This window comes from Podarcis gaigeae (assembly GCF_964106915.1).
Source record: "Podarcis gaigeae genome assembly, chromosome: 17".
NCBI classification, from domain to species: domain Eukaryota; kingdom Metazoa; phylum Chordata; class Lepidosauria; order Squamata; family Lacertidae; genus Podarcis; species Podarcis gaigeae.
The window spans coordinates 30415632-30430947 of NC_139694.1; the positions used below are offsets into that span (position 1 = coordinate 30415632).

At 43.2% G+C, this 15316-nt stretch overlaps 1 protein-coding gene across 2 annotated transcripts in view; it reads left to right on the top strand.

The window, feature by feature from the left end:
* Nucleotides 1-15316, top strand: part of LOC310834592 (ovostatin-like) — a 49679-nt gene that overhangs the window by 27617 nt on the left and 6746 nt on the right. For both annotated transcript variants that reach the window (XM_083718367.1, XM_083718368.1), the window contains exons 18-28: nucleotides 244-334; nucleotides 764-992; nucleotides 3029-3155; nucleotides 3902-3993; nucleotides 5508-5559; nucleotides 6393-6476; nucleotides 7751-7927; nucleotides 9063-9144; nucleotides 10310-10466; nucleotides 12987-13061; nucleotides 13494-13659. In XM_083718367.1, the coding sequence (XP_083574493.1) occupies nucleotides 244-334; nucleotides 764-992; nucleotides 3029-3155; nucleotides 3902-3993; nucleotides 5508-5559; nucleotides 6393-6476; nucleotides 7751-7927; nucleotides 9063-9144; nucleotides 10310-10466; nucleotides 12987-13061; nucleotides 13494-13659 (1332 nt within the window). The remainder of the gene's footprint in view (nucleotides 1-243; nucleotides 335-763; nucleotides 993-3028; nucleotides 3156-3901; nucleotides 3994-5507; nucleotides 5560-6392; nucleotides 6477-7750; nucleotides 7928-9062; nucleotides 9145-10309; nucleotides 10467-12986; nucleotides 13062-13493; nucleotides 13660-15316) is intronic.

Here is a 15316-nt window from a genome sequence, read left to right on the forward strand (position 1 = left end):
TTTAGAAATGCTGACATCTTATTTTGTATAATGGCAGCAGTAATGTGCCATGTTGATGTATCATGACCCTTAGAGCTGGCAAAAAAGGAGGTTATTCATAGTTTCAACATCATTCCTGCTTGATGTCCTTTTAATGTGAAGCATTAATTTCCCCATTAAACCCTAAACCTCTTCAGTACTATTTCTGTTATAGAAGCCAAACTCCCTTTTCTCTCAACATCCTGTCCTTTCTTTGTTTTTCAGCAAAAGTTGCTTTTGGTGCTGCAGCTGGGGGTACAAGCACATTGAGAACATACTTTCCGGAAACATTCTTTTGGCAGCTGCTTTGGGTTGAGTGAGTCTTTCTACTATTCTATCTTGTTATTTTTATTTTCATTTTCTGGATTCCGTTTAAGAGTCCTTGTGTGAAAAAAAAGTTGAGAGAATTATTAGAACCTCATTTAGCTGGATAATCCTTTCTTCATTATGGTTTTTATTTTTAGATATTTGGGCAACTTGTGGGAAAAACACACACACACACTCAAGTGCTGAAGAGCCCTGCACTGTACTGTATGGGATATTTATTGTATAAATTTGGGAGCTGCTACTGATAGCAATAGCTTTCAGGGGGAAATCCATCCACAATATTTTTATTTTAGTATATAAAGATATTTGAGGCATATACATACTCTTAAATGGTATGAAGCTTATATTAGTAACAAATTTAATTGTAGACATAGATCCATGCGAAAAGAGTCTACAATTTTGTCCTCTTATGCTTCAGTTCTAGTGGGAAAGCCAATCTCTCATACACCGTGCCTGACACCATCACTGAATGGGAAGCCAATGCATTCTGCATGAACGACAACAGTGGGTTTGGCCTCTCAGGGATTGCCTCCCTGACAGCTTTTCAGCCATTCTTTGTTGAGCCGGCTATGCCCTACTCCACTATCCGAGGGGAAGTATTCCTTTTTAAAGGCAATGTCTTCAATTTCCAGGACGACTGCATTGAGGTACGTTCTTCTGTCTCCAGTTAGTGCTCTTAAAACCTAATACAGGGTATGAAGTGCAGGTGGGTTCCCATGAGGCAAGACAAAGCGATAACAGCAAGAACCTTTATTGAACTACATAACCGGGAAACAGTTTCCTGAGAACCAGTGTGGTGTAGTGGTTAAGAGCGGTGGACTTGTAATCTGGTGAATCGGGTTCACTTCCCCGCTCCTCCACAGGCAGCTGCTGGGTGACCTTGGGTTAGTCACACTTCTCTGAAGTCTCTCAGCCCCACCCACCTCATAAGAGTGTTTGCTGTGGGGAGGAAGGGAAAGGAGGTTGTGAGCCACTTTGAGACTCCTTTGGGTAGTGATAAAGTGAGATATCAAATCCAAATTCCTCCTCCTCCTCCTCCTCTTCTTCTTCTTCTTCTTCTTCTTCTTCTTCTTCTTCTTCTGCCTGGGCCACTCCCATTCCCAACATGATTGGCTGTCTAAACTTCCAAGCTTCAAATCACACCTCAGAGTTCAAGGGCCAGTGGCAGATGCCCAAATCCAGAATGCTTAGACCAGACTCAAGCTCAGGCAAACACAGACCACTGAATACATAACAGGGTAGCAAAACACAGAAGTGGAACACATTACAGAAACCCTGTCCCTGCAGGCAAATTTTATTTTTAAAAAACTTGCTTTAGCTGCTATTATGACTTGGCATCTTACATAATTTAGGAGAGCTGGAACTGAAGAATCCACAATCCTTTACTCATCATTCACTTTCCTTGGGTGCTTTCCTGTTCTATCTGTGAGCAGGACCTCAGAGGGCAAGAAGAAAGTCTAAAGAGAGAGGGCCAATCTAGCTAAAATGCAGCCAGTCTTTCAGGCAGGGCAAATACGTAGTGTACCTGACTCCAGGAAGTCAGTATGTTACCTGCCCTGGATGGGGCTGCACTCTCCCTGAAGAATCAGGTGAGTAGCCTGGCGGTGCTCTTAGATCTAGCGCCATCACTGGAGACTCAGACGTCCTTGGTCACTAGGGGTGCCTTTTACAAGATTCAGCTGTAAGACAGTTACAGTCGTTCCTGGATTGTGATCATCTGAGCTCTTGACATTTTCTGGTCCAGGAATGCAAGTGGCAAGAGTAGGAAAAATGCCTTGTAATCAGTGATGGATTACCAAATAGGCAGAGTAGGTACCAGTATATGCCCACACACACACACCTTTTATAGGGGCCCTGTGACAATGGATCAAAATAATATCTTCATCATCATTTTATTTGTATGCCAACTTTCCATAGCTGAAACTATGCTCAAGGCGGCTTACAACATGACAAGATTTACATAATTACGAACTTAACTGAAGTCATAAACAATAAATAAAACACTTCCAAAAGTACACAACCAAATGGAAACAATTTCCACGTAAATCATAAGATCTAAAACTAAAGCTACAACAACAATATCAGTAACAGCAACAGCTCTAAACCCCCGTAAACAATACTCCAGCCCAAGAATCTGTTCAACAGCCTCAGCTTTTGTAGCTGGAGTCAGTCAGCACTCCACTCTCCCAGGCCAGATTTGATCTTGAAAGAAAATGACAATCAAGCTTTCTTAGTTCAATGTTATTCCTCTACATAATTTGTGAGGGGTGTGTGTGTCAAGATTTCGATTGCCATGGGGACTTCACAGGGTGAAATCCGGTACCGCTTGTAATTTGCTCCCAAGTCAAGATAGCAGTTGTACATTCTAGGTTTTAATTGGCACTTGACAGCTCCTTATTTTATATTGTTACACACCACCCCAGTGGTGTGTGATTCCAGGAAGAGACTGTGTGCCTTGCTGATGCGCCATTACCCTATCTTTTGCGTTCTCTTAATGGTCCATCTCTTCAGGCGATTATTTCATCAGGAAGCCAGCCTGGCTTTTTAAAAAAAACAAAAAACAAAAAACATGTCTTATATTTTAACATGCTAAATTCAGTGTCTGCCACCCCAGAAGTAGAAGGGCAGCCCAGGCGACTCCACAAACTTACAACACTATTGTCATTGTTTTCCCTGCTCTCAGATAGATGTTAAGCTGGAAGAGTCTCAGGATTTCAAAGCAGAAAAGCTGTCTCCAGGGAACAACTCCGTAAGAATCTGTGCGAATGAAACACAATCCTACACCTGGAGAATTACCCCTCAAAGACTGGGTAATCATCTTCTCTTGCAGAATTTTGCAATTTTAGTTTTCCTCTGAATTTCTTGAATTTCTCCCCAAATTGCAACGTAGAAAAATAAATAAATGTATTTTTAATGAAATGAAATGATAAATGAAACTGAAAACCCTGATAATCCTTATGGCTTCAAGCAAGAAACAAGCTGCTACTGTTTACTGCTAGGAATGCCCTATGTACATTATAAATGATTTGTATATTAGTTATCAAAAACATGCAGCATACAAGGGAATATATATGCTGCTCTTCTTGCTTCAGTGCCATGGCGGTGACAATTTGGACTTTACATGTAAGTTTGTGGGGGGTTTTGCCGGTTATTTTTTATTGATTTTTCATAATTTTTAAAAAATGTCACCAGATTAATACAAATTAAATACAGAGATTTGAGGAGTGAGGTTTATTACCCCTCTATTGTCAATGCCGGGTCGCTCAACCATTTGCTACTGTGTCCTTTCTTTTAGTAGATCAAGATGATCAGGTGACAGCAAAAACTGCAAGGTTTTTAGCGGGGGCAATTCAAATAAGATCTATTATTTCATGGTTGATGCAAACCTCCAAAATGTATTTTGTATAGTTAAGTTTTTACCTCTATCTTCAGTACATTTTATTTTATTGCTATGGCTAGTGGCTGGTGCAAATAAAGATTCTTCTGATTCTGAATACAAATTTAAAAGCTGGCTTGCCACCCGATATGTAAGTTTTCTTTCCATTCCTTCTTTCAGGTTTGGTGAATTTCAGTATCACTGCTGAAGCCAAAGGAACTGAGCTGAGCGCAGGACGAAGGGACACCGTGATCAAGCCACTTTGGGTTGAGGTAAGCATGAAAAGCTTGGCATCTGCAAGAGATGGAAAAGGGTTTCGTGGACCACAGTGGTGTACATTAGCAACCAGAGTCATTTAGCAGTGGAGAGGTTGGAGTTGGAGCTGCAAAGGTTTTCAGGCAAAAGGACTGGCTTGGATTCATTTGTGCAGCCCTGACTTCATTCCTACCCTTCCCTGCAAGGCTTAGATCTCTCTCACACACACGAGACGACTCTGGAAGTTAATTACTTCAGATTTATTAGTCAAATAAAAAAGTCCCGGCCGGAGCTCAGCTAATCTCCATCCTCCTCAGATAGCACAGTTGCTGGAACTGAGCTCCGCCCCCTTTTCCCACAACAGGAAAACAACCACCGTCTCTTCCTGACCCTTTCGCGCTTCTTGGCCAGTCTTGTGATTCAACAAGATGTTGCAGAGGGCGCTCCCTGTACTCCTGTATCTGTGTCACTGTCTGAGCTGACAACTTGCATTCTTTCCCTGTGTCCAGAGATCAAGCTACGGCTGCTCCCTGCTGTTGCTCCCTCCCCTCTGCATTCCACTCTTACCTGTTCTCTCTCTATGCCTGTGTTCTCATTCCCTCTCAGTGAAGGAACATTGCTGACATCCCCCATCCATCATCATAAGGGGACTCAGGTGGTGCTGTGGTCTAAACCACTGAGCCTCTTGGGCTTCCGGGTCATGTAGCCAGCATAACTAACCCACTTCTGGCAAACCAGAGCAGCACACGGAAACAGCATTTACCTTCCCGCTGGAGCGGTACCTATTTATCTACTTGCACTTTGACGTGCTTTCAAACTGCTAGGTTGCCAGGAGCAGGGACCGAGCAACGGGAGCTCACCCCGTTGCGAGGATTCGAACTGCCGACCTTCTGATCAGCAAGTCCTAGGCTCTGTGGTTTAAGCCACAGCGCCACCCGCATCCCGATACTGGTGGTATATGAGCACAAATGCAGCTACGAAGAGGAACAGGTCCTTACAAGGGGTCGCCCAGTGTGTGCATAGGTTTGGCATGATGCATTGTGGAAGCCTAGAAGTACATGGGTGGAAAGCAGAACAGCTGACAGTCCCAAATGAGGAGGAATAGATAGCAAATTGTTCCTCCACTGGTATGGATTAATTGAGACCTGCAATCTGGAGGGTCTTCAAATGAAGCACATGAGAACTTTGCAGGCAGCTAATGTATGCTCTGCATTATTCTGGCTTCTGTTGCTATCTAATTGCAAGCTTTATGTTCTTTTAAACTGTGGGGAGTATTGTTTTCATATTTGTTCATTATTGCGTTAGGCATTTTTGAGTTTTTATATGCCCTGAGATCCTTGGGTGGTGTAGAAAATGAATGGATGGATGGATGGATCCATGTATTACAGTATTTTAATACTTTGTTGGAAGCAGCCCAGAGTGGCTGGGGAAGCCCAGCCAAATGGGCGGGGTATAAATAATAAATTATTATTATTATTATTATTATTAATTATTCTGTATTTTTCATCTTACCGTTTCCTCTGTCATCCAGTCTGAAGGCATCAAGAAGGAGGTGACCCAGAGCTCTCTGATCTGCGTAAAAGGTATGCGCTACATGCATAGAATGAAAATTCACTATTTCCACAATTGTTTTTAGACTTCGACATCCATTTGTCTGGTTTTACTTGGCAGGTGTAAAATACATAATTGCACCAGCTGCCAAACATGTTTGTTATAGTAGAATTTTCTGTTACATTGTTGGCTGCCTTAAATATCTTATTTTTTTAAAGGCATTACAGAAATACTGTAAATAAAAATATCAAATATTAATACCATTAATTCTTAGCTTCAATTACTGTTTGAAAATAATAACCTGACCCACAGCAATCCTGAGCCTTAAATACCATTGTATCCAATACAATGCATTTAAGGCACTTCAACAGTCATTATTGTTTTATTGTTACTTATTAAATTTCTATACCACCCTATACCTGCAGGTCTCAGGGTGGTTCACAGGATAAAATCACAATATAAAAACACAAAATACACAATCAAAATAAAAACAAGAACAACCCAAGAACAACCAAATAACTTTGGCTTCTCCCAAGGAGTCCTGGGAACTGGAGTTTAAGGGTGCTGGCCTCAAAGAGCTAGAATTCCCAGCATCCTTAACAAACGACTGTTGCAAGGATTCTCCATGACTGTTGAAGTGGTATAAGAATGTTTTAAATGTATAGTGTAGATTAGACCTAAATACTGAAGTCAAATATTCGCTGGCTATCCAATTATAACTGGTGGGTAAATTAATTTCAGCTCCATTACCACCATTTGCCAGTTTCTTCACTTAAAAGCTAAGACAATGGCTCCCGTGCTATATGAAGAATGTTGAAAGAGGACCCACATCCAGTCCCCATTATTTATTCCTGTAAATCCTTAGGTACACCAGTCTCTGAAACAATAACCTTGAACTTGCCTTCAAATCTGGTGAATGGATCAGAAAAAGCTTCACTTTATGTCCTTGGTAAGTTCTCAGAATGTTATCATACTTGAAATCTTTATTTCCTGTTTGCGCCTTGTGTAAGATTGTTGTGACATTTCATATTTGATGTAAAAAATTTTCTGGTATGGCATTGCTCCATCAATATACAGTTCTACCTTGGTTGTCGAACGGAATCTGTTCCGGAAGTCCGTTCAACTTCCAAAAACATTCAACAACTGAGGCGCGGCTTCTGATTGGCTGCAGGAGCTTCCTGCCCTCAATTGGAAGCCGTGTAAGCCACGTTGGACATTTGGGTTCCAAAGAACGTTCGCAAACCAGAACACTCACTTCCGGGTTTGCAGTGTTCGGGAGCCAAGACAGACGAGTACCAAGGCATTTGACAACCAAGGTACGACTGTAATTGTGAGGTGTCTCCCGTAAGTCATTGCTTGATCTGATACAGAGCAGTCTTCAGCACCCCTGAGTGTGCAGAGAAAGGCAAAAGTTGCCACTCATTCTCCCTTGCCATTCTAACATCAAACCTCCTACCCAACACACACGTACCAATTCCCTTCTTTACTCTGTGCTTAGCCTGGAGTTGTATATTTATAATGAAGCAGGAATTAATTACAGTGGTGCCTCGCAAGACGAAATTAATCCGTTCCGTGAGGCTCTTCGTATAGCGGTTTTTTCGTCTTGCGAAGCAAGCCCATAGGGAAATTCGTTTTGCGAAGCGCCTCCAAAACGGAAAACCCTTTCGTCTAGCAGGTTTTCCATCTTGCGAGGCGTTCATCTTGCAGGGCACCACTGTACAGACATGATAGCTGGCTGGGGTAAAGATTAGGTTTGGACCCCATTTTGGTGCTTCAGAAAAGAGCCATGTTTATCCTGTAGCCCTTGGGAGACTGTGATTTGGCTCACGAATATGGTAGGGATTCCTTCCCCTAATGATTATGCCTTTTTAAACTGTGACAGAATTGGATTAAAATTGCAGATATTCTAGGTGGGAGAGAACTAGAGGGGATTTGCTCTGTGCGCTGTGAGTCTGCGGACAATAATTTTATTATGAAAACAGCATTAATTGTAAAGGTAACTATCAGGGTGCCAACTTGAATAAAATATTGGAGATCTGCCCCACATAACCGTTCACAATATGCAGCTCATGCACACCATTTGAATGGAAATGCCCATCAACTTTTGGGGGACTCAACCTCCTCAACTATTTTATGGGGTGGGGCTGAAGGGACCTTGGCCCTTAGGAGTTTGTTTCTATGTGACATGCAGTGCATAAATGCCCATGTTCTTTTGCTCCCCAGGTGACATTCTGGGCACAGCCATGAAGAACGCTGAAAATCTTCTCCCAATGCCCTATGGTTGTGCGGAACAGAATATAGCCATGTTCTTGTCCCATTTATATATTTTCTTCTACCTGACGGATACAAAGCAGTTGACAGAAGAAAAAAAATCCAGGATCATTCGAAATTTAAATGCTGGTGAGTACTTTCAAACTGACACCGTGGGTATTTGTGATGGCATCTGCCAAAAGAAATTAAAATAAAAGATCAGAACTTGTTCATGTATGCCAAAAGCCGCTGCAAGAACTTTACTGGCCCAAAGATGGAAAACACAAGATTTACCAACCATCCAGGAGTGGCAGGTGAAGATGGTAGATTTTGCGGAACTTGCCAAATTGACAGGAAGGATCCGGGACCAAGAGGACCAGAGATACAATAACAATTGGAATAAATTTATTGAATATATAAAGGAGAACAACAAAAATATTAAGACACTAGCGGACTGGAATAACACCTCCAATGTAAAACAGTAGAGTTATGACAATAATATACACAAAAAGTATGTGATGTATATACCAGCGGTCGGGAGGGAAGGAAGTCAGGACTCGGCAGAGTCAAAGGGATTATAATGTGACAATAAGGATTGTTGGAAAAAGAATTACATGTTGAAAACAATAAAAAATTATTTGGGGGGAAAAGGTATAGCACAAGCACAAAAAGGGCACTCGCATGTTCTGTCAGCTTGTGCACATTTCATGCACACCTTTTGCATAAAAGACATGCTTTCCCATGTATTCGCCAGCACAATATGCATTTTGTATGCGTATTTCATATACGATTTGCACATTATGATGCAAAATCTAGAGTGCATCCCAGTCAGATTGGAGGTGTACAAATAAATCATCATCACCATCATCTCATGGGGAGCTGTGTAACAATTTGCTGGCAAGTTTGGGGCACATCAGGTCAGTGCACTGTGGAAAGCAGACTGAATAGATCCCCCCCCTAAAATGCAGCATTAAAACTTTCCTTCCTGGTGAAGGAGAAATAAAACCAATTTAGCAGCTCAGATTATAGAATAAAACAAAACTCAAACATTGAGCCCAGGGGTTTGTGTTTGCTTTCACAGGCATGGGTGAATAGAAAGTTTTCCACCTGACACATAATTAAATACATAAGGCACCAGGCAAGCCTCCCAAGGGAGCCTATTCCATAGCCGGGGTGCCACCACTGAGAAGGCCATCTCTGCTCTTGCCATCTTCCTCACTTGAAATGTATTTGACAGTTAAAGCACCTGAAAAAATTGGTTTGCTGTATTTTTCTTCCACTTCAGGATACCAGAGGCAGATGCCATTCAGACGCCCTGATGGTTCCTTCAGTACTTTTGGTAGCAGGGAGGCAGAAGGAAACCTTTGGTAAGACCTGTGAAGTTGCTTTAAGGCCTTGAGCGGAAACCCCCTCAAATATTTTAATGGGGGGGGGGTGAAGACCCATCAGCCCCTAGGAGTTGGCTTCTATGTCTGCTATAAATCAGAAACTATTCTTTTTTTAAAAAATATTTATTACTTTTAAAGATTACAGAAAAGGAAAAGAAAAAGTAGAAAGACAAGAGAGAAAAGACCAAAAAAAAGAACAATACAATACAATATATAAACAATACAAAACACAACCTAAACACATTAAACTAAACACATTAAACTAAGCTAAACAAAACCCTAACCCACCCTAACCCTAAACAAAATAAAAAAACCATTAAAAAACATGCATCACAGCTTTTCCATGCTCTATCTTTCATTCCCTTGTTTCCTCGACTTCCTCTCACCACCCTTTTTGTATTCCACTTCTATTAATTGTTTCAGCAAATCCTTTCCATCTTTCTCTATTTTCTGTCATATTATAAATATCTTAACATATTTTGTATCCTTATTTTCCATTAAAACTAAAATACTTATATATGCTTAAGTCCTTATAACATTTCTGCTAAGACCATAAAATTTATTCCCACCATTTTTCTATCACTCATTAATTTTACAATATTTCTATATATAGACTTTAAATTCTCCAATCTTCTTCCACCATCTCCTCTCCCTGGTTTCAGATTCTGCCAGTCCTTTCTGTCAATTCCATATAGTCCATCAACCTGGAGATCTTATGTCCGAGGCTCTTAACTCTTTTCCAGGTCCCTTCTGCTGATTTTCTTCATATTCTTTAATGCCAAAGAGCAGATCTCGGGAAGACTCCAACCTAACAACACTTTTATTCCTTCTGGACAGGTCAGCCAAATTTCCATAGTTGAAACTGAGGTCTATAAGATGTTTCATGACATGTTTCGAAATTCCTCCAAATCCAAAGGCCCCCAGAACTCCAATCTCCTCCAGACCCTGGAAACGATTCTTTCCCGTCCTTCTGCTGAGCTTTTCATCAGCGCCTCACCTGGGTTTATCCTGCTTCCCTAATTCCAGATGGATACAGTCCCTTCTGCATATTGAAGCATTGGAAGTGGTGACTCTGGTCTCAACTTCTTCCTTCTTTGCCAAGTTCTGTTCTCATCCCAGGCCCCTCTGCTCCTTGTCCTTTCAGGCTCACCACCTTAGTCTACAAAGCATTTGGACAGAGCTCACCTGCTATATTTGTAGATGAAACCATCCTGAATCAAGCACTCCTCTGGATTTCAAGCAAACAGGGGCCAGATGGCTGCTTCAAGTCAGATGGGAAAATCTACAACCAAGCCTTAGAGGTGGGAATGGATTGATCGCTTTCCCATGGGAAGTTATGGACACAAAAGAATAAATGGAAATTGTTTGTGTGTTACAGGTTCCACCCCTGTTGAGGGATGTGAGTTTTAATACGATGGACAAACCCTCCTTGCCCCCAATTTCCTGAAAATATGGGGGGGCAAAGTATACTTTCTCATTGGGGAGGGGAGAAAATTGTTGGAATTTTGTGGGAAGGGTTGTCACTTACCTTACAGTATGTTTCCTGCGAGTGCAGCCAGTAGGGAGCTCTGTAGAGAGCTCTGTGCTGCTCTGAGTTGCATGGGTCTTTTCTCACTTGAAGAAACAAGGGAATAAATAGAAAACTCTTGACCATCTTGTGAGATACGTGGCAGCCCCTTCTAAAAAAAAAATCAAATAAATCTATTATCTCTACCCAATGAACTTTTGGGAGGGTTTTGTTTGGCGCTCACTCACCCAATGAATGGGAAAAAGAAATGTTCAGCACAGTTCTACTTTTATCTGAAGATTGCAGGACCAGGCATCAGACTTCCCATACCTCAACCCATATAAATAAGAGACCAATAAGACTGGTTTTGGGTCAAAACAGGCCACAGCTTTATTGAATACCTATGAAAGAGGTTTGGCTTGGGTATGGGGCAATCTAACTATCGTATTTTTCACTCTACAAGACGCACCAGACCATAAGACGCACCTAGTTTTTGGAGGAGGCAAACAAGAAAAAAAATATTCTGAATCCCAGAAACCAGAACAGCAAGAGGGATCGCTGTGCAGTGAAAGCAGCGCCCCCTCTTGCTGTTCTGGCTTCTGGGATAGCTGTGCAGCCTGCATTTGCTCCATAAGACTAACACACATTTCCCCTTACTTTTTAGGAAGGGAAAAGTGAGTCTTATAGAGCAAAAAATACGGTACTTCCGGCTCGCCCACCGGATGTGACGCGTGGTCAATCCAGGCAGGGTTCCTAAGACTTACATCAAATAGGGTGATTGCCATTTGAGAGAGTGCCTTCGGTCCTGGCCCCCCTGGACACATGGACATGGCCACTCTCCCCCCCCCCCAGATCCCAGCGTTTGGAGGGGCAGGCAGAGACTACAACCTCCCCTCCATCCAAAACAAAGGATTGCCCCAATGCCCAAACGGTTGTCAAGATTGCTATGATGTAGGCAAAACCACTGGGTCAGAGCCAATTAGCCTGGTGGGCAAATTCCTACCTGGACCCATAAAGAACAGCTACTACCGTAACCACAGCAAAGTCATTGACTAGCAGCGTAAACCGTGGGTGGGTGGGGAAACCTGGTGCAGGAACAAACAGGCAGTGCCCAGGTATGGGCTGCTTAAATGGGCAGGGGGCAGCTCCTAGGGAAGCCCACCATCGGCTCCATCGGCTCTGTCCCCTGGCCCAGCACAGGTCCCAGCCTGCATCCCCATTTGCCAAAGCAGGGTGCAGGCTAGGATCGGGTTCCTGATAGGCAGCAGGGGCTTATGCCCCCATCAGGAAGGGCACTGCAGTTTGAATTCCTCTGTCGGGGCCCCAGTGAAGCCTCCTCTGTCCTGCAACGCTGTGGCACCAAAAGGGGTGAGCGGACTTGCAGACCAGATTCATACAAGTAGAAACAGTGCAAGCCTATGCATAGCTATCTGGAAGAATTAAATCCCACTGATGAGGACTCATCCACATTTCCACTTGTGCCATACCTAAAAAGCACAGATCCAAGCTGGTTTCTCCTTGCCCTGCTCGCTTCCAATGGAAAACTCGCTCTTTAGCAATCGATCGGAACGAATGGCAATCCAAGTGTGCTGAAGAGAAAGCAGCAGGACAATAGGAAGTGTGGAGAAGCCCTTAGTTTAAGGGTATTAAGTCTCAAGTATGTATACTTACAGGGACGCGGGTGGCGCTGTGGGTTAAACCACAGAGCCTAGGACTTGCCGATCAGAAGGTCAGAGGTTCGAATCCCCGTGACGGAGTGAGCTCCCGTTCCTCAGTCCCTGCTCCTGCCAACCTAGCAGTTCGAAAGCATGTCAAAGTGCAAGTAGATAAATAGGTACCGCTCCGGCGGGAAGGTGAACGACGTTTCTGTGCACTGCTCTGGTTCGCCAGAAGCGGCTTAGTCATGCTGGCCACATGACCCGGAAGCTGTACGCCAGCTCCCTCAGCCAATAAAGTGAGATGAGCGCTGCAACCCCAGAGTTGGTCACGACCAGGGATAAGGGATCAGGGATCCCTTTACCTTTATCTTTATAAAAAAATTCCTTCCAGTAGCACCTTAAAGACCAACTAAGTTAGTTCTTGGTATGAGCTTTCGTGTGCATGCACACTTCTTCAGATACACAGCATACATAAAGATAAAGATAAATAGGTACCTATTTATCTTTATCTTTATGTATACTTAGGGACTGCAGGTTGAATTTCATTTCCAGGGATTGTTGCAGGCAAGCAAAATGAAAAGCCCAACAAAATTTCTCTAGGGAGGGGACTTTATGCTATTACACCCCTGTTTTAACTGATTTTTCCTTTCAAATAGGATGGAGCGGATCAAAACACCATACTCACGGCCTATATTACTTCATCTCTACTGGAGAGCAACCTCAAGAGCTCGGTACTGATTTACTATTACTCTAGTTTTCATAGATATTTCTCAGGCAGTTCCTTTAAGATGTGTTAAAACGCCACGCTTGCATTTCCGTTTCCATAATCTTTCATCTTATTTAACGCCACTGGGAAATGAGCATCAAGTTAATATAGAATCTCTGCCAACTCCAAGGAGATGTAACAAACCTTTCTTTTGGACCTTCCCTTATTATCTGAATTAACTATAACACAATGAACTTCATCCAAAGTTCTAATTAATCACATTTTTTGCATGTCTCCTTGATCATTCCTGAGTACTTGAAGTAAACAAAGAGCACAATCCAATGGGAACAATAGAATAGGGCAATAAAACAGTAAAACGGTGAGAGCAGCTGCCTCGCCTTGCCTCAGAGGCCGGCGGCCATCTTGATAATATATAACAATCTCTCTTAAACCCTAGTATCCTGTGGTGCGGGCTGGCCTCTCCTGCTTGGATGCTGCTTCTGATGGGCGTGTTAGGAGCACGTTCGAAAATGCTCTCCTGGCCCATACATATGGTTTAGCTGGCAACGCAGAAAAACAGAAACATTTCTTGGATGTCTTGATGACATCTGCTACTAGAAATGGTAAGTGGTGCACTGTTGTGATTTGTGGCTTGCCTCCATGAAATTTGTCATCTGGAACTGCTTGCATGCACTTTTAGATTTCTAGCAGTGGCACCACTTGAATTTTGGTTGTTTACTTCAGCCATGCCATGGCAGCCCAGCCATTCAAGGACACTGCTTTATCTCTGAAATGTTGGAGGGTATGCAACAGGCTGTAATAATTTGGTGGTTCATATTGTGGTGGCACTGCTTTGGTGGTACCCCGAGTGTGAGCGCAACCCAACAACTGACCAAGAAATGAGTGTGCGCAAAAATAAGCCATGACTTCATGACAAGCAGACCTAGGTGTCCCTATTAAAATTCATTATGTTATGCCCACTTCTCAAATCTGTGAAGGTCATTTTGAATCCAGATTCTGTCTTCTGCGGCATTAGCTCCCCCCACAGCTTGGCGTCATCTGCAAATTTGATGAGCATCCCCTCAATTCCTTCATCCAAGTTGTTTATAAATATGCTGAACCACAACGGGCCCAGGACACAACCCTGTAGCACCCCACTTGTCACTTTTTCTCCAGGACGAGGAGTTATGTGTCGAGGACCCCTAAGATACCCCTAAATAAAACACGTTCACACATCACTTTTGTTTTGGTTTTTGGCATAATTTTGGCCACAACTTTATTGAATTACAGTAAGTGAGTGGTTGCTTAGGCATTGGTTAGCGACTATCTGTTCCCACTTGGAGGTAGGAACAGAACAGACAACCACACCCATGCAGAAGTCAGTAAGGGTAAGCAATTTTGGGGAGAGAAAAGCTGGGCGCCAGGTTCACACCTCTCCCCAAATGCTCCCTGGGGCTCTTGCATGGCCCTAGCCCTTTGTCAGGGATACGGACGAAAGCATGGTGAGCCCCTGGATTCCTTTACTGGAATACCCTTGCAGCAGCAGCATTGGAGGGGCAGGCACAGTCAACCTCATCCCCTCCACCACCCAAAATATTAACCAATGCCTAACCGCAACTTACAAGTTGTGATGATTTGCTACACAGTTGGCAAAACCCAAATGGCCCCAGGCAATCAGCCAAATGGTACAATTCTTACCAGGCTCCCGCTCCAAAGCAGACGACCCCATGACAGGCATAGCAAGGTCAGCGCAAACAAACCCTAAATAAAGGGAGGGTAGGCGGGTAATCCAATGTGCGCAGCGAAAAGAAGAAGCTCAACACTGCGCACAGGGACCTATATAGCACCCCCATCAATCAAATAAAATTGCATCAATTTTCCCCAGCAACAATGGAGGTGCCCAATCAAATCCGTGGCCATCCAAACTAACCCACCCAGCAACAGGGGATGTCATGGTTGCTCCCACCGCAACACGTGGTCTCCATGAAGGAGAACCCACTCTACCATTAATGAGCACTCTTTGGGTTCAGTCAGTCAGCCAGCTACAAATCTACCTAACAGTTGCCTCATCCAGCCCACGCTTTACCAGCTTCTCCACAGGAATATCATGGGGTACTTTGTCAAAAGCCTTACTGAAATCAAGATACATTACGTCCACAACTCCAGAACTGTTCAGCTGCCTGCACCTCACTTTGGAAGATTAGAAAGATAACTACTTCAAGGCAGTGATTTCTCTTGCCCTTACCTTGTGGCACACAAATGAGAAAAGATTGGTTGCTG